Below are 22,703 nucleotides of genomic sequence, written 5' to 3'. Positions count from 1 at the left end.
CTTCTCTGAGTGATCCCAGTACAGAGTTTAGGACATAAGAGGTCTCAGGAAATATTTGATTAATAAATGAAAAAGGAACTGTTTTCTGTCATTGCCAGAGATTTTCTGTGAGTTAAATGAAATCACTCATGTTACAAGTAAGAGTTGAGTAAGGTAGTAGAGAGAAGATTCTGGAAATAACACTCATTCTTGAGGACTGTGTTCACATCCCTTAGACATTTAATGTTTTTCTTCAGACACCTATCAAATTACCAGGTAGTATCCTTGATTTTCCCTCATTCCTACCACACTAGTTTTTCTGGTTATAATTTAACAAATAATTGTTTTCTCAATTATCTATCACTATTATCCCATTTTCTTTCTATTCAAAGATAGAGAACATAAGCTTGTACTCTGGAAAATAGAAAACAAATGCCAGTTGAATTGTAACTCTAGATTGATTAATGTTATTTTATTAAAAATATATGCCATAAACTATTTCTAAGAACATAAGGATTACAATAATTCGAGTTTGCTGAGCCACTACAATAGTTTATTGTGTCAATATGTAAAATCACATACCATATGACATCATGATACTTATATATGACCACAATAATGTTATTTGAATATTTTTCCTCTAATCAGATTTTTCCAGGCAGTCAGTATCCTCAAATAATTCTCACAACAGCACACTGAAATGAACTTATTATTGGTCTTATTTTGCAGATTAAAAAATCTTGGGGACTAGAGAAAAAGCACAAAGTGTACCTAATCCCACTTTGCTGCCTAGTGCCACATGGCCCCTTCAAGATGTAACATTATTGACCCCCAAGCACCACCAGAACATCCCTGGGTTCCTGAGACTATAGTGCCTGAGTAACCATGCATCCCACGGTGCTCGAATTGAACAACCTTGCCTGGTTGGCTAGTATCACTGGGAATGACCAACAAGCCCTCAGAGCATCGCTTAGGAACCTGCCCCCTCATTCATTCATTCATTCATTCATCATCCTGTTATTCGTCGATTGCCTCGAGCAGGCCCCAGTAACGTCTCTTTCATCTTAGCCCTGAGATTATATTCAAGGCTCTTTAGGCGAATGAAGACCCATCATTGTTACTGGTATTTGGCATATTTGGTACACCACGGGGAGTTTGCCAGACTCTGCCCTGTGGGCAGGCTACATTCGATAGCCTGCAAGTTTGTCCAAAGTAGGAATGAGATAATAAGATGTCATAAAAAGATGTCCTGATAAGATGTCGCACGGCCACAAATGTGGCCGCGTGGTTCCGGGAGCTGGATTTTATAGTCTCTGAGTCTTGGCCGTTGATGGGATTACACGGCGCCAGGGGGCCAGGTGGTGGGTGTGACCCCCACCCCAGAGCATCGCTTAGGAACCTGCCCCCTCAAAACAAAATTTTAAAACTGGAGACTGTACCCTAGATATATTAAGCAATCTACCCAGGCTTATAGAATTAGTAAATAAGAAACCACAAGATTAAAGTTCAGGTCTATTTGATCCCAAAGCCCCTTTATTTATCACCAGGCACCAAAGATTGCGAGTAACAGTGGCCATAGGTGGATGAGACTGATTTTATTATCACTACTGGAAAAAGGAAACAAATATATGTGAAGTTTTGTTTTCACTGGTGCCACTTCTACAGGAAAAGCCAGGACATTTACAAAAATAAATTTACTTTAACTTATATAGGAGCATTAGGAATTTTGAGAATTTTTAGTGTAATATATACGCAGTCATTGATTTATTCTTTTACTGGCACTGGGAATGTGCTGATGAATAAATTGAGTATTTCTGCTTTGCAAGGTTTACAACCTTGGAAAAGAATGATAGCAACAAAAGTATTATTCTAAGGATGTAAAAATGCCACATAGAGGCAGGTTTTTATGAAAAGAATCATAGCTTCATGTAAGTGAAAACAAACAATACAAAACAGGATTAAGGAAACTAGAGCAGAAATGTTACCAAGATGGAGACCCACAGAGCAGAAGCACACTGTCTGAAGACAGTGGGCATAAGAACTCCAAACAGAAATATTTGAAAGGGAGCAGACTGTTTAGAAAACCCCAGGGAATAAAGGCTAGAAAGGTGAGCCAGAGCTTAAACTTCAAAAAAAAAAACTAATAAAAATTTTTTTTAAATCTTTTAAAAAGGGAAGTCCAATATGTGTTTTATAAAAATTGTTTTCACAGCAGTGTAGGAAGAACTGGAGCTGGGGATAAATGGATTTGAAGAACTTTAGAAAGCTACACAAACATCCAGGCAAGCAGTGAATTTTTAGTCCTTGGAATTGGTGTGGGGGTATAGAATGAAATAGATGACCGACATAAGATATTGATATGTTTATGGAGTAAAATTGAGCAGAGCTTGTGTGTGTTTGAGTGCTGGTGGCATGGGGACAGGTATCCATCTCTCAGCCTTGCACGATAGTGCCCGTGATGAAGTGAGACAGTATGCCCTTTTCAGAGAGTTTTGAGGAGGAAGAAGATCATGGGTTTTACCTTAAACATTTGTTTAATTTGCCATACTTTGCCCACCAAAGAAATGGAACTGACTTGGTGATCGAAAGTAACCTCTTGACTTTTGTACTGAGAAAACTGTTACTCAGAGAACCATCCAAGAACATCCAGACTCAGGATCTAATCAGACTGTCTTTTTTTGTCCTATTAGTATTTTCAGTAATAGAAAATCAATTTTATGCCTGTGAATATTAGCAGAGAAGACTCATTAAATATTTGAATATTATTCTTAGGAAGATCTGGTAATTCCTGCTTTATAATTTAAATAACAGTGATGAAGAATATTTATTGTGTTAATAATTATTTACCTAATGTATACTGTATTAGGCATTTAAATATTACATGTGAATTTTAACTGCTTTAATGATAAAATTTTCCTTATATTCAGTTACAGAAAAGATAACTAATATAATTATTCAGAGTTTTCCAAACCCAAATGACATAAAAAATAAATTGACTTAATTTCAGAAGCTCAGAAAATATTTAAGAGAATCTTTATTCATCTTATGAGTTTTATACATTCACATAGCTATTTTATTTTAACAACATTGGAAAAATGTGGTAATTTTTTCATGTGTCCAATTTTCCATTTATAATATTAATGAAAATGGAGATATGAAGGGCTGGAGCAATAGCACAGCAGGTAGGATGTTTGCCGTTTGCCTCGCAGGCAGCCAACATGGCCAACCAGAGTTTGATTCCTCCACCCCTCTCGGAGAGCCCGGCAAGCTACGGAGAGTATCTCACCTGCATGGCAAAGCTTGGCAAGCTACCCGTGATGTATTTGATATGCCAAACATAGTAACAAGTCTCACAATGTTACTGGGCCAAATCGATAAACAACAGTGGACAATTTCAGTGGAAATATGTATTATTGTGTGTATTTCTTAAATTAATGTGAAAGTGCTTGTTTGTTTTCTTACTGAATGAAAGTCTTGTTTCATACTTTGGAAGGGAGATTAGGAGGCAACACATGCAATGCTCAGGGATTACCCCTCGTTGTGTACTCAGCCATTACCCCTAGGGGATCAGGGCCCATATAGAATGCTAGTGATAGAACCCAGGTCAGCCCTGTGAAAATCAAATACCCTAACCTCTATACTCTCTCTCACGCCCCCCTGTTACTTCCGTTTTACTGGTTGTGGTTGGTTGGCAAAATACATCCCACAGTCCAAATTTGACCTGCTGTCTATATAAATATATATGTATATATAGAAACTTTGGCATGCCAGTTAATTTATGAGTCGTCTCTGGCTGCTTCCACACCAAAACAGTAAAGGTTGTATATCTATAAATCCAAAATATTTGCTATTTTTCCTTTACACGCAAAATTTGTTGACCTTTATTTTGTAGCAGTCACTATCATCCTCTATAAAGTAACTATTTGGCAGTACATTTAGCAACTACCCAACTCCAAGTCTCTAAACTCCTTTACTTCAAGATTGTAAGGCAATGATAAAGTTGTGGTACCAAATTATCAGATTTTGATCTATATTCTGATCTTTAATCCTTTACAAAGTAATGGAAGAATATTTTAAAAAATAAAAGGAACTATTTTTTCTAAAATAAAATTTTACATCACATTTTATTTTTAGATTTGTGGATTCTATTTAAAAACTAGAAAGTAACCAAGATCTAATTGTTTTTTGCTGGTGGGAATGCTGACTGGTTCAGCCCTTGTGGAAAATAGTATAGACATTTCTCAAAAAATTAGAAATTTATCTTCTATTTGACCCAGCAATACCACTTCTGGGAATATATCCTGGAGATGCAAAAAAAGTACAGAAGAAATGACATTTGCACTTGTATGTTCATTGCAGCACTGTTTACAATAGCCAGGATCTGGAAAAAACCCGAGTGCCTGCAAACAGATGCTTGGTTAAAGAAACTTTGGTAAATCTACACAATGCAGCTGTTAGAAAAGATGAAGTCATGAAATTTGCATATAAGTGGATCAAAATGGAGAGTATTATGCTAAACAAAATGAGTCAGAAAGAGAGGGACAGACATAGAAGGACTGCACTCATTTGTGGAATATAAAGTAACAAAATAGGAGACTAACATCCGAGGATAGTAGAGATAAGGACCAGGAGGATTGCTCTACGTCTTGGAAGCCAGCCTCACATCCTGGGGGAAAAGGCAGCTGAGATAGAGAAGGGACCACCAAGTAAAGGATGCTTGGAGGGCTTGCTTGGGATGAAAGATGTGAGCTGAAAATAAACTATAGACCGAACATGATGGCCGCTAATACCTGATTGCAAACCACAACATCCAAAAGGAGAGAGAGAGTAAAAGGAAATGCACCTGCCACAGAGGTGGGGGAGGGGTGGGGGGAATTGGGTGGGAGTGATGGGAGAGACACTGGGAATACTGGTGGTGGTGAATGGGCCCTGGTAGAGGGATGGGTGCTCGATCCTTGTATGACTGAAACATAAGCACAAAAGTTTTTAAGTCTGTAACTATACCTCACGGTGATTCATTAAAAAATTAATAAAAATAAAAATAAAATAAAAATATTCAGTGATAAGCTCTACTAAAGAAAAGGCTTTTCAATAAAATGTGAACTATACAGTGTAAAATGTGTAATTATATATTAAAAGAAATAAAATTAATTAAAAGAATTAATTAAATGAAATTATTTATTTAAAAAGAAATGAATGTTAGGTTATAATACAACTAAATTGTGTTTTTGTTGAGTAATAGGATAAAATCCCTAAGATGATGACCCAAGAATATCTTAGCTACTATTTAAGATGAACCAGTAGTAGCAAGTAATTTCTTTTGTTGTTCAATTCTCTAGGTTTTAAAAGGTAATTCATCTGATCAGAAATGTCTGGAATGATTTTTAAGACTATTAAACCTAAACACTGTACAACATGTATGAAATTAGAACTTTAGGGGAGGAGTCAGGGATGTACATTTTTAACAGTGCCAATACTGTTTTTTGATGCACTACTCTGCAGTAGTTCAAATTCTGCTACCTATGAAATATGTTCAATTGAAGCAAGGATCAATTTCCTTAATGCGAAGGGTCTTCAGAAGGCCCAGAAAGCAACTGGTGAATTTCTACGAATATATGGGATACAATAATAGACAGTAAGCAAGGTTAATTAAAGAGTTGCTACTAAATTGACCATCAAATATATGAGGTTTATTATGAAAGTAATGACCTTCAAGCAATGGAAAATAATTAGTATGTAAATGAAGTTGTGAGTTTGGTCACATAGGGAAACATTAGCCCACTATGAATTTTTTGCAAGCTTACAATATTTTTTCATTTGAGTTTATAATCTAGTTTAATGGACATTTTAGAACACTTGAATGGCCATTATTACCTGAACTAAATATTAATCAATGAGTTTTCCTGTACATATTTGCTTTGGAGTAACAAAATTTGTGCAAGATAAATATGGATGTATAGTTGAATTAATATTTTATTTTATGAAATTGTATTAAAGCTAATTTATGTTAATATTTTACTAATCTCATTAGATTATTGAGCTACTTATGAGGAGCATGCCTTTGACTTAACTGTAATTTTTTTCTGAAATTTAGGTTGTGTGTGTGGTAAATAATTTCAAGGGAAGACAACCAGAAAATGAACGTGTACACATGGACAATCTGGGACAGATGCCAATGATCAGCATTCCTCGAGTAGAGAGTCCTTTGGAAAAGGTAACATCTGTACAGGTGACTCATAATTTAAAATCTAAAATGTGATTGTTTTCTAGAGGAATTAAATAATTATTCCCCAGAGTGCCTGCATAGTCATTTGTGATTTGCTGAAATAAACTTAGAGTCTAATGAGGTACATAGTAAATATTTAGTCACTGAAGACAGCATCTTAGAAAAAATGCACCTCTCATTTACGTATTAAAAATATACCTAAAATTTTGTTACTTGAGATTTTGAGGTACATGAAATGTGTTTTGTACCTTGCTATGACTCCTCGATAAGAACTGCTGTGTAATAAGCTCATTCAGAGGTAAAATTAAGTAGCTTAACTTGTGAATATATGCATTTTCCCAAGAAATATTATTACATTTACTCCTATTTTTATGATATACTCTTATTGTTATGTCTGACCTGCAATCAGCATTTAAAAAAATATTTATTATAGGGATGGATTGATAGTACAGAGTTTAAAGTAAATGCCTGAAATGTAGCCAATCCCAGTTTGATCTGTGACGCTGCATAATTTTCCCTGAAGATAACTGGAATGCAGCACTGGAGGTCCCTAAACACTATTACTGGGGGTCTTGGGTAATTGCTAGCATCACATCATTAGGCCTCTGCATTCCTGGCCAGCCAAGAACACTAATAGGGGTCCCAAACCTTTTCAGAACTACTCACGAAGCCACTCCCAATTTTCCCTATATATCTGCATGTATACTGAGATATATATGCTATATATATATATGTACCATATGTATATGTAGCACTGTCCCATTGTTCATCGATTTGCTCTTGCAGACACCAGTAACGTCTCCATTGTGAGACTTGTTACTGTTTTGGGCATATCGAATACTCACAGGTAGCTTGCCAGGCTTTGCCGTATGGGCGGGATACTCTCAGTAGCTTTTTGGGCTCTCCGAGAGGAGCGGAGCAATTGAACCCGGGTATGCCTCATGCAAGGCAAATGCCCTATGCACTGTGCTATAGCTCCAGCCCATGTATATGTAAATATAAATATATAAATATATACCACATCTGTCACAATTTCCCAAGGCTTTGCAGAACACTTGCTGTGTTCTCAGAGAAGCACCAAAGATGAGGTTGAGCTGAGTAGAGCCAGGCCGTAATTTGTGTACAAGTTCAAGGCCTCATTGGTCCGTGAACACTGAAGACTGGTGTTTAACAAAAAAGGATTTCTACAGATTTTGTAAACTTGATTGTAATGGCAAATTTAGATGCTATGTATATCTGTAACTGGCTAAAAGGTTGCTCAGTGGGTTGTTCATACTTAGCCGTCTCTTTGGCCATGTTTTAATCAGTATCTTAGATGAAGAGTTTAATTACATGCTAACCAAGTGTTTAGAAGCTATGAAGCTGTGAAGGATAATTAATACATTGGATGAAAGAATAAGTTAACAACTAACTATAAAAAGCAAATGTTTTGTATTTGTAGTAAGAAACAAAAACCAAACCTTGCACCGAGTAGAGTACATCTAGGCTAAGTGCACAGATCAGTGCAGCTAAAAAAGACTCAGCAGCTGTAGTAGGCTACTGTTTAGCTTGTGCCAGCTGCAGGATATGGCTACCCAAAGAACTGACTGATGTTAAGAACCATTAGGAAGCAGGATGTCCTGAAGGAGAGGATTGGTGGTGCACATTGCTCAACTCTGATGGGACCATTTGAGAATACTGTATATTGCCAGCTGTGGTCAGATTAAAAATGGATATTGATAAAAGCAGAATTGTTGGCACTCAAGAATGAGTGAATAAATTTGTCAGAATGGTCAGTGGATGCAAGGTCTGGATTATGAGAAACTGTAGAAATAATTTTTAAAAATGATCAATCTAGAGAAGACTAGAAGCCATGGAAGAAGTAATGTCTTCACCTAAATAGATGAAGGACTGAGTATGGTAAAGGGAGATAAATTGTTTACAGGTTTCATGATGACAATTAGGGTTTTTTAAAAAAAAAAACAGAAAATGTAAGAATATAAATAACATCCAGAAAGAAGAGAAGTATTTCTGAAAATATAATCGCTGCCTTGAGAGCTATGAATTTTTCTCTTCTATAAGGATTCAATAAAAGCCATGTAATCACTTTCCTTTAATCCTGTGGAAAGAATTCAAGCATACAAATGACTATAGAGATACTGTAAGATGACGATGATGATAATGGCCATACAATTTAATGGTAATTATAGATGTGTCAAGAACTACACTCATTGCTTATGTAAATTCCACAAGCATCATAGCTATGTGTTACAAGTGACAAACTTAATTTTATTAATATTTTAACTCCTAAAATCATATACATTCCACGCAGTTTTATTTCTTCCAGCAGTTTTAAACCTGAGTATAATTATAGTGGCAAAAACTACTGTGATAAGTCAACATCTCTTCTTTACATGTTGCTTTTAATTGAATCACTTAAACTAGTTTTGAAAACATTTGTGACTGCCCTGACTATAGTCTGTGTACTACAACTTGCATTACAGTTGGCTATGCTTATCAACTAAGTTCAGACCTGTAGAATATAAGCAGAAAATATAAGTGTTATCTGCACTTTAGCTCTTTGAAGACTTGTCCTGGACATTCTCTTTCCCTTCTTACAAAATGTAGTGACAGACATAATCTTTAATGTTTTTTAAATGACTGAAAATCATTCAGTTTACTGCAGCATGGATGTAACTATAGTATATCATGCCAAATGGAGTCAGAAGGAAAGGGACAGATACAGAATGCTGTCTCTCATAAGTAAGACTTAAAAATACTCAGCAGGGTAGGAATAAAGGCTCAAAGGCATCAGAATGAGATAACCACACAGCTGAGTGGGAGTATGGGGGAAGGAGGGATCGTGGGATCCTTGGGAGAGGGGCATAGTGTTGAAATGATGTGCATGAGAAACCATTATTTATGGCATTGTAAATCGCCGAATCTCAGTTTTAAAACATTTTTAAACTCTTCTGGGCAAAAGAGATGCTCAGTGGGCTGGAGCATGTGCTTTGAATCAAGGAGACCAGTTTCAATATCTGCAACTCAAGCCCCTAGATCAGCATTAGGTATAGCACAAAAGCCAAAATAAACAAATAATTAAATAACCACATTTCCTTAACTTCCACATGGTTAAGTGCTTTGCAAAGGTCCACCTCATTAATAAATAGTAAATAAAAAATTATACAATGTAATATTTTGAGATATACTTATGTAATAATATATTTGCAACAAATAATGCATTCAATAACACAAGTATTAATTTAGTCCATGGTTAATTAAAAATAAAGGTAGAAAATTACAGAATTTAGGAAAAATATTTAACATAGCTATGATAACAAGTAGAATCTTTTATTTCATGTACCTCTGAAATTAACTTGAGCAATCATCACAGCCTTCTACTTTTTAGTTTTCAGATTTATTTTAGGAAGGTTTTTAGGCCATACCTGGAAGTGCACAGGAACTGTTCTCAGCTCCATGCTCAGACATCTCTCCTTGTTCTATGTTTGAGGGACCAAGTGATGCCAGGGATTTAACCTGGCACTACTCACCAAGCTCTGCCAAGTATAATCATGAAGTCATGATGGATCCACATACCAACAGGGTGAACCCGGTGGCCCCAGGGCCTAAGCATTGCCTCAACTCTGAGCTCAAAGTACAGCGTGTTTTTTTTGTTGTTGTTGTTGTTTTTTTTTTTTCCCTTTATTTTATTTTATTTTTTTTAAAGTTGTAGATTTACAATTTTTTGTGCTTTGGTTTCAATTATACAATGATCAGATACCCATCCCTCCACCAGTGCCCATTTTCCACCACCATGGATAATATCCCTCCCACCCCCATCCCCCCATCCCCCCGTCTCTGTGGCAGGGCAATCCCCTGTGTTCTCTCTCTCCTTTTGGGTGTTTTGGTCTGCAAAAGAGGCATTGAGTGGCAAACATGTTCAGTCCATAGTCTACTTTCGACATGCATCTCCCCTCCTGGGAGGATCCTCCAAACATCTTTATTTGGTGCTCCCTTCTCTATCTGAATAGCCCTTTCCTCTAGGATACCCGGCTGGCCTCTAAGTTATGGAGTAATCCTCCTGGTGCTGATCTCAGCTATTCTTGGGTATTAATCTCATACTTTGTTACTTTATATCCCCCAGATGAATGCAATCTTTCTATGTCTATCCCTCTCTTTCTGACTCATTTCGCTAAGCATGATACTTTCCATATTGTACCACTTGTATGTAAATTTCATGACTTCATCTTTTCTAAGAGCTACATAGTACTCCATTGTGTAGATGTACCAAAGTTTCTTTAACCAGTCATCTGTTCTTGGGCATTCAGGTTTCTTCCAGTTTCTGGCTATTGTAAAGAGGGCTGCAATGAACAAACAAGTGCAGATGTCACTTCGACTATACATTTTTGCCTCTCTGGGATATATTCCCAGGAGTGGTATTGCTGGGTCAAATGGGAGCTCAATTTCTAATTTTTTGAGAATCGTCCATACTGTTTTCCAGAAGGGCTGAACCAGTGGACATTCCCACCAACAGTGAAGGAGTGTCCCTTTCTCGCCACATCCACGCCAGCATCGGTTGCTTTTGTTCTTTTGAATTTGGGCCAGTCTCTGAGGTGTGAGATGGTATCTCATTGTGGTTTTGATCTGCATCTCCCTGATGATTAATGATGTAGAGCATTTTCTCATGTGCTTTTTTGCCATTCGGATTTCTTCTTTGAGAAAGTTTCTGTTCATTTCATTGCCCCATTTTTGGATGGGGTTGGATGTTTTCTTCTTGTGGAGTTTAACCAGTATTTTGTATATCCTGGATATCAACCCCTTGTCAGATGTGTATTCGGTGAATATCCTTTCCCATTCTGTAGACTGTCTTTGTATTTTGGTCACTGTTTCTTTGGAGGTGCAGAAGCTTCTTAGTTTAAGATAGTCCCATTTATCTATCTCTGTTTTCACTTGCTCGGCCAGTGGCGTGGCATCTTTGAAGATACCATTAGCTTCAATGTCATGGAGGGTTTTGCCAACTTTATCTTCAATGTACCTTATGGTTTCTGGTCTGATGTTGAGGTCTTTAATCCATTTTGATCTTACTTTTGTACATGGTGTTAGGCAGAGTTCTGAGCCTATTTTTTTGCATGTAGCCGTCCAGTGATGCCAACACAATTTATTAAAGAGGCTTTCCTTACTCCACTTCACATTACTTGCACCTTTATCAAAGATTAGATGAGCATATGATTGAGGAGAGATGTCAGTGTATTCAACCCTGTTCCATTGGTCTGCAGTTCTGCCTTTGTTCCAGTACCATGCTGTTTTAATTATTACTGCTTTGTAGTACAGTTTGAAGTTCGGGAGGTTGATTCCTCCCATTTTCTTTTTCCCAAGAATTGCTTTAGCTATTCGTGGGGGCTTATTGTTCCATATAAATTTCAAGAGTGTTTGCTCCATTTCTTTGAAGAATGTCATGGGTATCCTTATAGGGATTGCATTGAATTTATACAATGCTTTCGGTAGTATTGCCATTTTGACAATGTTAAGTCTCCCGACCCATGAGCAGGGGATATCTTTCCATTTCCTCATGTCCTCTTTTATTTCCTGAAGTAGCGTTTTGTAGTTTTCTTTGTACAGGTCCTTTACTTCCTTAGTTAAGCTGATTCCTAGGTACTTGATTTTCTGGGGCACAATTGTGAATGGGATTGTTTTTTTCATGTTGCTTTCTTCTCTCTCACTGTTTGCGTATAGGAAAGCCATGGACTTTTGGGTATTGATTTTATAACCTGCAACTTTACTATACGAGTCTATTGTTTCTAAGAGTTTTTTGGTGGAAGTTATTGGGTTCTCTAAGTAGAGTATCATATCATCTGCGAATAGTGAGAGCTTGATTTCTTCCTTTCTTACCAGTACAGCGTGTTTTATTCACATATTTTGGAGTGTCCCTGCAGAACCCTGAGCACTGCTTGGAGATACTCAAAAATAATATGGGGACCAGAAAGATAATGCAATGGGTAGAGTGCTTGCCTTACATGAAACCAACCCAGGTTTGCTCCCCTGCATCCCAAATGATCTCTGGAGCCCTGCCAGGAGTTGCAGAGCCAGGAGTAAGCCCAGAGCACTGATGAGTGTGGCCCAAACCAACATCACCCCCCACCAGAAAAAGTAAAAAAAATAAATTAATTAAATATTTCAGGAGGAAGCAAAAAAATTAGAACCCTTTACATTACTAAGATCAGCATTATTAATGTTTTTATTGATTTTCTTATTTGTGAAATTCATCTATTTTATCTGCACTCAAGAGGATGATTTAAATAAAGATGATTTGACTGTGATTCCCATCTCTTTATTCAGCAGAATACCTTAGTACCACACACTTTTGATTCCAGAATATCCTGCTCACTTTCTTCATACTGTTAGCAAGAAAAATGTTCTCCACAAAAAACATGACCCTCTCTCTGCCCCCACTCAGACCATCATAATTCAAACATATTCATCAGCCAAGAGAGCGAGGAAGGGATCAATTACAGAAAAACTAATATAGCTTTTCATTTTCTTTATTTTTTAGAAGGGAGGGGGTATACAGTGGTGATTCTCAGGAATTACTCCTGGCTCTGTGCTAAGGAATCATTTATGACAGTGCTCCGGGAACCATATGAGATGCAGGGATGTGAACTTGGGTCACCATGTGCAAGACAAGTACCTTACCTGCTGTACAATTTCTGCAGCTCTGTCTTTTCTTTTCTTTCATTTTTTTTTTTTGGTGGGGTGTAGTTTGGGAGGGAGTGTAGAGTTCATTTGAACTGTCCAAATGACTTTATTCTTTTCTTTACCTTAGTATTTTTTAATTGAATCACTGTGAGACATACAGTTACAAGTTATTCACAATTAGGTTTCAGTCATACAGTGTTCCAACAGCGCCTTCATCAGTGTACATTTCCCACCATTAATGACCCCAGTTTCCTTCCTGACGTTACTCCCCCACTCCAAACCATAGCCTGCCTCTATGGCAGACACTTTCTCTCTCTCTCTCTCTCTCTCTCTCTCTCTCTCTCTCTCTCTCTCTCTCTCTCTCTCTCTCTCCCCTACCTCCCTCTTTATCTCCCTCCCTTTCTTCCTCCCTCCCCCCTCTGTCATTTTGGCATTATGATTTGCAGTACAGGTACTGAAAGGTTATCATGTTTGTCGCTTTACCTACTTCCAGCACTCAGTTCTTATCTAGATTCATCATTTTCAACTATCCTTGTAGTGGTTCCTTCTCTATCCTAGCTGCCCTCCCGCCATCACTAATACTTGTAGCAAGCTTCTAATGATGGACCAGTCCTCATGGCCCTTATTTCTACTGACCTTGGATATTAATATGATATTGTGTTTTTTCACATTCCACAAATGAGTGCAATCATTCTCTCTGTCCCTCTCTCTCTCTGACTCATTTCTCTCAGATGATACTCACTATCTTCATCCATTTATATGCAAATTTCATGACTTCATTTTTCCTGGTGGCTGCGTGGTATTTCATTGTGTAGATGTACCATAGTTTCCTTATTGAATCATCTGTTCTTGGGCACTCGGGTTGTTCCCAGATTCTGCCTTTTGTGAATTATGTCATTCTCTCTGTCCCTCTCTCTCTCTCTGACTCATTTCTCTCAGATGATACTCACTATCTTCATCCATTTATATGCGAATTTCATGACTTAATTTTTCCTGGTGGCTGCGTGGTATTTCATTGTGTAGATGTACCATAGTTTCCTTATTGAATCATCTGTTCTTGGGCACTCGGGTTGTTCCCAGATTCTGCCTTTTGTGAATTATGCTGCAGTGAACATAGAAGTGCAGATGGCATTTCTGTTGTGTGTTTTTAGGACTGCAGGTTATATTCCAGAAGTGGTATTGCTGGGTCATATAGAAGTTCAATTTCTAGTTTTTTGAGGAATACCCGTATTGTTTTCCAAAAAGCCTGAACCAGTCAGCATTCCTATCAACAATGAATGAGATTCCTTTTTAGCCTGCATCTTCACTACACTGACTGCTATTTGGAACCACACCAGTCAGTGCTCAGAGCTTATACTGGAGAGACTCTGGGTACTATTACAGATAGCTAGGGATTGAACGGGCAAGCATTCTACCCACAGCACTATTTCTCTTTCACCTACAAAGCTTTTCCTTTTTGAGATATGGAGAAATTGGAAGTAACATTATTTTGCCTTGTAGTTCCTAATAGAAAAGAGGTAATGCAAAATTCTTCCAGTAGTTTAATCCTAATAATCGATAAATTGTAACACTATATTGGATTAAACAGGCTTTCTGATATGAGAAAAGGATTTTGGGGTGAAAGCTTGTTCTGCAGGGGTAGCCAATAGTCCTAGCATTTTTATCCAAGCTTTTATTATCTGCTTGTAAGTTTTGTGTAGAGAAAGCAAAGTTTTTCTTTCAGAAGTTGCATACTTATGTAACCCTCCAAATTATCAGTACTTGTTTGATAAACTGTAAGCTGCAGAATAATTATAGCATGCAAGCATTCTTTATTTTTATGCCAGTAATTTATCCCATAATTATAGGGAGCTTGTCATATAGTTAATTACGATAGATTATGAGGAAAAGTCATGCTTTTTTTCTGAAAGCTAAGTAAATCGGAACATCTATAACATTTGGGTTTGTGAAAAGAACTAATCATCTGTGAAAACTAGTCACTCAGATCTGAATGCCCACTAAATATTTAGGTTACCACTTACTCCTTTTCAGGCTCTTTGTATTCTTAAGTTTTAAAAGTCTAAAAGCATATAAGTAATGAATTATTACTTCATTTGTGGTACAGCTGCTACAATAGAATCTAGTATTATAGAATTTTTTGTGCTAGTAAATTCTGGAGGTAGGCTGCATAGGACTTTGGGGCAGTTTTGACCTTAGGCAGCTTAAATGATTTGTGACTCAATTTTTTTCACACATAGAATGGTCAGTTTGAGAGTTCCATTAACTAATAGAAAACTCTTAGAACAGTATCTGGTACACTTCATCATCACCAATCATTACCGTTATTACTATTGAAGCATCCAAAATTATAAGATAAATCAAGATATGGAACATTTTCAGCTGAATAGTGTCAAGTCTCTTATTTATAAGATCCATGTGTGTTACACAGAGCACAGAGCTTGCTGTATAAAATTCAAAACAAGATGTTTCTCTGAGGTAGGTAATAAAAATACCAGATAAAAGAAATAGAGAGACACTAGAAACACCAGTCTAATCGGTGCTTAAACCGAAGGCTATTGTGTTTCTTTCCATCAAAGTGATTTTTCTATCTGTCAGCAGAAGTTTTATAAACTTTGCTGCTCCTTCATTTGTCACATCTATGTTGATGAGAGTTAGTACTTTTTTGATCTTCTATTCCCTTATAAGCAGTAATGTCCATTTCTATCTCTAAGTACTTATTTTAGGTTGAATGCTATTTATCCTATGATTTTAAGTGTTTCCTATACTCAGCAAATATATGGATTTTGTGTTTTGATCATCTGTCTGCTCTATTCTTTTTGATGAAGAGTGTGGTCCAATGACTTTCAGGGAAAATATTGATACAATATTTTTCATCATTTTTCTATGATTTTTTTGGATTTTTTCCCTTAGATGTTTTGTTTTTGTGAGAGATATTTTAGTATCTGCTGTAGGGAAGACTATGTATAGCAAATGTCTGAGCTCTTATTTGTCTGAGAATGTTTTTATTCCTCCCTCATATGCGAATGGCAACCTTGCAAGGTAGACAATCTTAGGTTGAATATTTTTCTCCTTCAGTGTTTTGAATGTCGGTCTGTTGTTTCCTTGCTTGTATAGTTTCATATAAGAGGTCTGTTACGGTTTTGATGCTCTTTCCCTTGTACTTACGTTTTTATTTTCTCTTGCTTCTTTGATCTATCTTTATCATTGGTTCTTGCCATTTTGATTACAGCGTATTTTGGTGTTGTTCTATTTGGATATATTTTGTTTGGAACTCTCTGGACCTCTTAAATCAATGCACTATCTTCCTCCTCTAATTGGGGAAATTTTCAGTTATTATCTCCTCCACTAGTATTTCTTCCTCATTCTCATTTTTTTCTCCTCAGGTATTCCTAGGATTTGAAGGTTGTTTCACTTGATGTTACCTTTAAGTATTTTAAACTCTCTTTTTTTAATGTTGCTTTCCATTTTACTCTTCTTTTTTAATGCTAGCTTGTATTCTGTCTTTCAGGGTCACTGATATGGTCCTTGGCATTCTGAAATTTGTAGCCTTGAGTTAGTAGTGTATTCTTTATAACTTTTATTTCGATGTGTTCTTTAAAATTTTTACATTAGTTTATTGTTTGAGCTGATTAAATTTTGTGTCCAAAGCTTCCTTTATTTCTTCTACCATTTTGAAGTCTATTGTTCAGAGGTCCTCCTCAAAGGTGTCAGAGTTTTGATGGGCATGAGGACTTCCCTGGACTTCTGCCCATTTGTATTTTAGATGCTAATTTCCTCAATTTTTAACTGCTCTGTTTCATGATTGGTGAAGATGAAGAGATTGGATCTATGGATCTGATGAAGAGATTCAGGGTTTGATTGTTCACTGACACTCCTGTGGTCTGAGCTTGGCTGAAGTGCTGGGGATGGAGATGAACAGATGTGTAAGTTATCACATGTGTTCATTTTACAACAGACGTGTAAGATGAACAGATGTGTATGGGTGGGGGAAGTCTCTGACTTGCTGAAGACGTGAAAGTTAAGATGTGAGTCCACTCAGTCAATATGCACCTGGGTTCTCAGACCACAGTGCCAGAGGCTAGATGGGAGGAGTCGGACACAGCAGTGCAATGATGAGGTTAAAGACAATGCAGGTAGCAGCCATCTGGTTGGTATTAGTCTGCAGTAAGCCCCTCTGTTTTCCAGATGATTTATGAAGGTGAGAGGATGGTGGACAATACGTGTGGCATGACCATATATGCAGCCATGTGGTTCTGGGGAAGGAATTCTTAAATGGCACTGAGGCTGGGTCATTGAAGTCTATGTCTTGCACACTCCTAGACAGAAACTGGGACAAGGGTGAGACCTAATGGATGCTGTTCACCAGCTTTCACTCTAAGCAGGTCTCGCAATGTCCAAATCCAAGTCAAATTATTCCTTTTTTTTAAGCTGCTAAGGAGGTCCTAATTATGCTTCCTTGTATTCACTATTGATAATGTTCAAGTTGTTCCTTGCAAATATTCACCCAGAGTAATTAAATTCCTGTGGTTCTTCTGAAGCCCACAGTTCATTGGAGTCTCCTCCTGGTTACAGTTGGCCAACTGGGTTGTAGGTTGAGTGCAAAGATTGAGAAGGTAGTACTGCTTGGATCCTGTTGCGCTAATGACAACACAAGCTATATCCTCCATGTCTTCAAATCAAAATGTAGGATAAAAACTCTTGATTACTCATGAAAATAATTCAAGGATCATTGATAAATTTCCTCCAGTTCATTTTAGGAAAATAAACTAAGCTAGTGAGTCCTTGTTCAGATATAAGTAATAGGGACAATTAATTAAATTATTTAAAAATTACTTCATGACAGAAAAATATTTCAAAAGAGTGTGTTTTGGGGAAAAGATTATAATATACCTAAATTTCTAAATTTATTGTAAGCAAAAATCTTGTTTCTATTTTCATGGACATTAAATAAAACAGATGATGACTTGATCACTTGATATCTTGTTACTCATTGATTTGCTCAAGCGAGCGCCAGTAACGTCTTTATCTGTCTCTGTCACGTGCTAGTGTAGCCCAATGGCATCTGCTCATTCTAGAAACACTAAGAGCCTCAAGCTGATCGTTCAGGGTCTTGACGAAGAAGTCTGACCATCTTGTAGGTCGTCAGCCACACAATCTTTTAATGTCCCATGGAATCCAGTCAGTAATGGCTCTAATCCAGTGGTCATCTCCAAATCTCATTACGTGTCCAGCCCATCTGATTCTTGATGCCATGTCAAATGAGACAGTGTCCCTGATTCTTGATCGTTGACGAAGGTCAGAACTCTGGATTCTTTCTCTCAGTTGAGTGAAGCGTGATACTCCAAGCATAGCTCTTTCGATTACTCTTTGGGAGACCCAAAAAGCGTTCTCATCCTGTTTTTGTAGGGCCCAAGTCTCTGAGGCATATGTTAATGAAGGAAGAACAGTAGACTCGAAGAGATGTGCCTGGAGCCTGAGGTTCTTCATCCTCTTAGCTATTTCTTCTATGCTCTTGAAGGCATTCCACGCCGCTCTCTTCCTCCTGCACAACTCATGTGCCTAGTCATTCATCATGTTGACTTCTTGACCTAGATATACATAACTGCTATAAAACAGATCAAAAGATGCAAACAGTAAAACAGATGAAAAGAGGCAAAAGGTAAGTGGCAAAACAATGTATAATTAGGAGACTAATGTAAGAAATCAAAACATATCATAGCATGAGTAAGCCCAATACTAGAATTTGTAAAAACCAAAATCCTCACTGGAGAAAGTCAAATCGGTTAAGGACAGGTGTTAGCATATGTAGTAATAGAATAAAAATCACAGAGCCAGGAATAAGCTATGGGCACTACCAGGTATGGTCCAGATGCACGGTGTCTGTTGTATCATTCCCCTAAATAAAGAATGAAATTTATTTGATCTGAGAAAAAAGAATAAACAATGAAGACCTGACAGGGCAACTAACAGTGAAACTTTGTAGAACTTAAGGAAGAAGACAATGGAGCTCCAGCAATGTCACTACTGTGAGGAGTGATCCCTGAATCAGAGCCAGGAGTAAACCCTGAGCACTGCCCTTTATCGCCCAAAATTGACAAATGATTATCTAAACTCACACATAAAAATAAATAAAGGGAAGACTCTAATAAACCAAATCAGGGTTAAGAGGGGAGATAACACAGCAGATATCATTGAAAATCAAAGGACCATCTAGGATTGCTATGAAAATCTTTATGTCATGGAGAAGAAACAGATACAGTGTTGGACTCTTACAACCTTCCCAGTACCAACCAAGAGAAAACAGGACACCTGAATAGAATAGTTGCTATCAGAGAAATTGAAATGGTAATCAAAAGGCTCCCTGCCCCCCAAACAAAAGCCCAGGTCTAATGGGTTTACTAGTGAAATGTTTAAAACCGTTAAAAAAGACTTACTTCCATCCTTTAACAATTACTGTCCAGAAAGTTGAATAAACAGGAACCCTCTCAAACAGTTTCTATGAGACAAATATTGTCCCGGCACCAAAAGCAGACAGATATACTACTGAAAAAGGGGAGAAATTTAGACATATTCCTGGTAAATATAGACATAAATATCCTTAACAAAATATTAGCAAAAAGAATCCAACAATTCATCAAAAAGGCAATACTCAATGACTAAGTAGGATTTATCAAAGGGATGGAAGAATGGTTTCATATACGCAAATGAATCAACAGAATACATTATATCAGTAGAAGGAAAATTTAAAACCATATGATTATATCAGTATATGCAAAAGAAAGCCATTTGAAAAGATGTAAAACCCACTCATAACTTTTTAAAAACTTAATAAAATGAGAACTGGAGAAACTTTTCTTACCCCAATATAGATAAAGTCAATTATCATGAACCAAGCAAAAGTCATACGCAATGAAAAAAATCAAAACCATACCCCTAAGGTCAGAAGGAAAAGTGAAAGCCTTCCTTCCCAAGACAGGGTTTTCACTTTCACCACTATTATTCAGTATTGTATTAGAAGATCTTGCCATAGCAATTAAGCAGTAAACAGTTAGTAGTGGCATCCAGATTGGAAAAGAAAAAAATCAGACAATCAATATTTATAGATGGCATGATACTATTCTTAGAATACCCTAAGTACTTTTAAAAAACCTAGAAAATTAAGTTTTTATAACAATATTGCAATGTTCAAAATCAGCATTCATAAATCTATGGCATTCCTATATGCAAGCAATGAAAGAGAATAGAGACAAATAAAAATAAAAACCATGCCATTCATGACTACCTCAGAAAATCTAGTGTTTGGGAATCAGCTTAACAAAAGAAATAAGAGACAAAATAAAAAATATATAAATCACTTCTAAAATAAATAAAATAAGGACAAGGGAAATGAAAACACATCCCTTGTTTATAGATTTAAAAGATTACAATTGTCAAAATGTCAGTCCTACCCACTATACAGACTCATTGAAATCCCTATAAAAATACCTGTGGTACATTTTAGAGATAAACAGAATGATTTTGACATTTGAATGAAGTAATAATTCCCCACATCCACCGCAAATAGTCAAAACAGTTTTAGGAAGAACAAGAAAGGAAGCTCAACTTTAAATTATACTACAAAGCTACAGTAATCAAGACAGAGTGGTACTGGAGCCAAGACAAATTCTCAGACCAATGGAGTAGAATTGAGAGCCCAGAGACATTTCCTCAGAGATAGAGATAGCTAATTTTTGACCAAGAGATAATGGTATGAAGTGGATCATGTCAAACCTCTCCTACATATATATCACTTGTATCACTTGTCATCCCTTTTATCTTCTATTTGCTCAAGTGGGTGCCAGTAACATCTCCATTCATCCCTGTCACATGCTAGTGTAGCCCAATGGCATCTGCTCTATCTAGGAACATGAAGAGCCTCAAACTGTTTGTTCAGGGTTTTGACGAAGAAATCTGACTATCTCATAGGTGGACGTGGACTTGTGGATGGCCCACCCACATATATATATACATGTATTTATATATTTCAGACCCCTATCTTACATCATTCACAAGAGTCAGTTCAAATGAACTAAAAACCTTGACCTCAATCCATAAATTGTATTGAGAAAAAACATAGGCAGCCATCTTTATGACATTGGACCTAGAAGCATCTTCAGTGAATCAATGCCATTGGCAAAGCTAATGGAAGTAAAGATAAATAAATGGGTTTACATAAATTAAAAGAAACATCTATACTGCAAAATGAAATATAATCAGAATAAAAAGACACCTCACAATCTGAGAGAAAATTACATAACTCTTAAAAATATAGCAGAAGATGTTTACTAGCTAACTGAGCAACCTACAAATATTTATAGATCTTGAACTGGGAAATGTTGTGATGTGAATGAATTTAGAGAGTATTATAAGCAATATAAATAATTAAACTATAGTAAAAATGGGCTGGAGCGATAGCACGGCAGATAGGGCACTTGCCTTGCATGCAGCCAACCCAGGCCAACCCCCGGTTAGTAAAAATAGTATTTTCATTTGTGTTGCTGTTCGTATTACTAGTTTTTATGTAATATGAAAGCACTGCATAACATAGAACATAGTTTCTCTTTAAGGTACATTGGCTTGAAATTTAATCATTGTTTGCTATCATTTTCCTCATCTCCATTAATAAATATAAATTTATTATATTTATTAGTAAATATAAGTAAACAAACTAGTAATTTAAATCTTTTGGATTATGGATTATAATCTTTTGGATTATGTTTGGAAGGTTAATTAGGATAGTTAACTATAATCAGGAAAAATTAACTTGAGAAGAAAAATTATTTGTATTTGAGTGCTTAAAGAGTTTGGATTTATTTTCTGAGTAGTTGGGAATAAAGGTAAATAAACAGAATTAACATTCTAACAGCACTGTACAAAATGAATTAGTTGAAAGGGGGGAAATTCTAGTATATTATTAACCTATGGAGTGATAGCACAGCGGGTAGGGCGTTTGCCTCCATGCAGCCAATCCGGGTTCGATTCCTCCGTCCTTCTTAGAGAGCCCGGCAAGCTACTGAGAGTGTCCTGCCCGCATGGCAGAGCCTGACAAGCTCCCCATGGCGTATTCGATATGCCCAAAACAGTAACAAGTCTCACAATGGAAACGTTACTGGTGCTCACTCAAGCAAATTGATGAACAATGGGAGGACAGTGCTACAGTGCAGTGCTCTGGTAAAAATAATAAAAGAGACAGTGCACAAATATAAAAGTTTAAAAGAAAATATAGCTTTTAAAGAAAATGTTACCGACAAAATATCATTTATCCTAAAAGACATCTAATAAAGTTGATGATTTTATAAAGGAGAATCTCAGCAGTATTTTTCATTCTTGGCATTGCTAGCTCAAAAGTAGAGGCTCAAAATTTTACATTATTTTGTTGTTCTTGGTTTGTAGCCACACCTAGTGGTACCAAGGCTTACTGCTGGTTCTGTCTCATATACCTCACCTGGAGGTGCCCAGGGGAACTTATGCCGGTGCTAAGCATGGAACCTACATTGGCCTTGTGTACAGTAAATTCCCTACTTGCTGTTCTATCTCTCTAGCCCTTAGGCTCAAGAATTTTTAAAAGATAATAGGGGAAATAACTCTGGCTAAACCTTCTGTCTTGCAAGTTTGGGTTGTAAATTTCAATCCCCAGTGTCACCAGTATGCCCCAAGTGTAATCCTGGGATCCATCATTTTTGAGCCCCAACTCCACAAGCAATTCTGACTGCGGGTCCCACAACTGAAGGTTACACCCCAGGCAAGCACCCAAACTAAAAAGATGTATAAGCACCAACATCGGGAG

The 22,703-nt window shown here is 36.9% G+C and overlaps 1 protein-coding gene across 4 annotated transcripts in view; it reads left to right on the top strand.

The window, feature by feature from the left end:
• The window catches only part of PLPPR5 (phospholipid phosphatase related 5), a 176,878-nt gene that overhangs the window by 130,343 nt on the left and 23,832 nt on the right, over positions 1-22,703 (top strand). For 2 of the 4 annotated variants that reach the window (XM_056139069.1, XM_056139067.1), the window contains one exon: positions 6,074-6,193. In XM_056139069.1, the coding sequence (XP_055995044.1) occupies positions 6,074-6,193 (120 nt within the window). Of the gene's footprint in view, positions 1-6,073; positions 6,209-22,703 lie in introns of all 4 variants that reach the window. The other 2 variants (XM_056139068.1, XM_056139066.1) reach the window with 1 other exon arrangement.

Source organism: Sorex fumeus, unplaced genomic scaffold, assembly GCF_029834395.1.
Source record: "Sorex fumeus unplaced genomic scaffold, SorFum_2.1 ptg000131l, whole genome shotgun sequence".
In the NCBI taxonomy this organism is placed as follows: Eukaryota; Metazoa; Chordata; class Mammalia; order Eulipotyphla; family Soricidae; genus Sorex; species Sorex fumeus.
The sequence above is the reverse complement of the archived record's forward strand: the minus strand, read 5'-3'. Positions and strand labels throughout refer to the sequence as shown.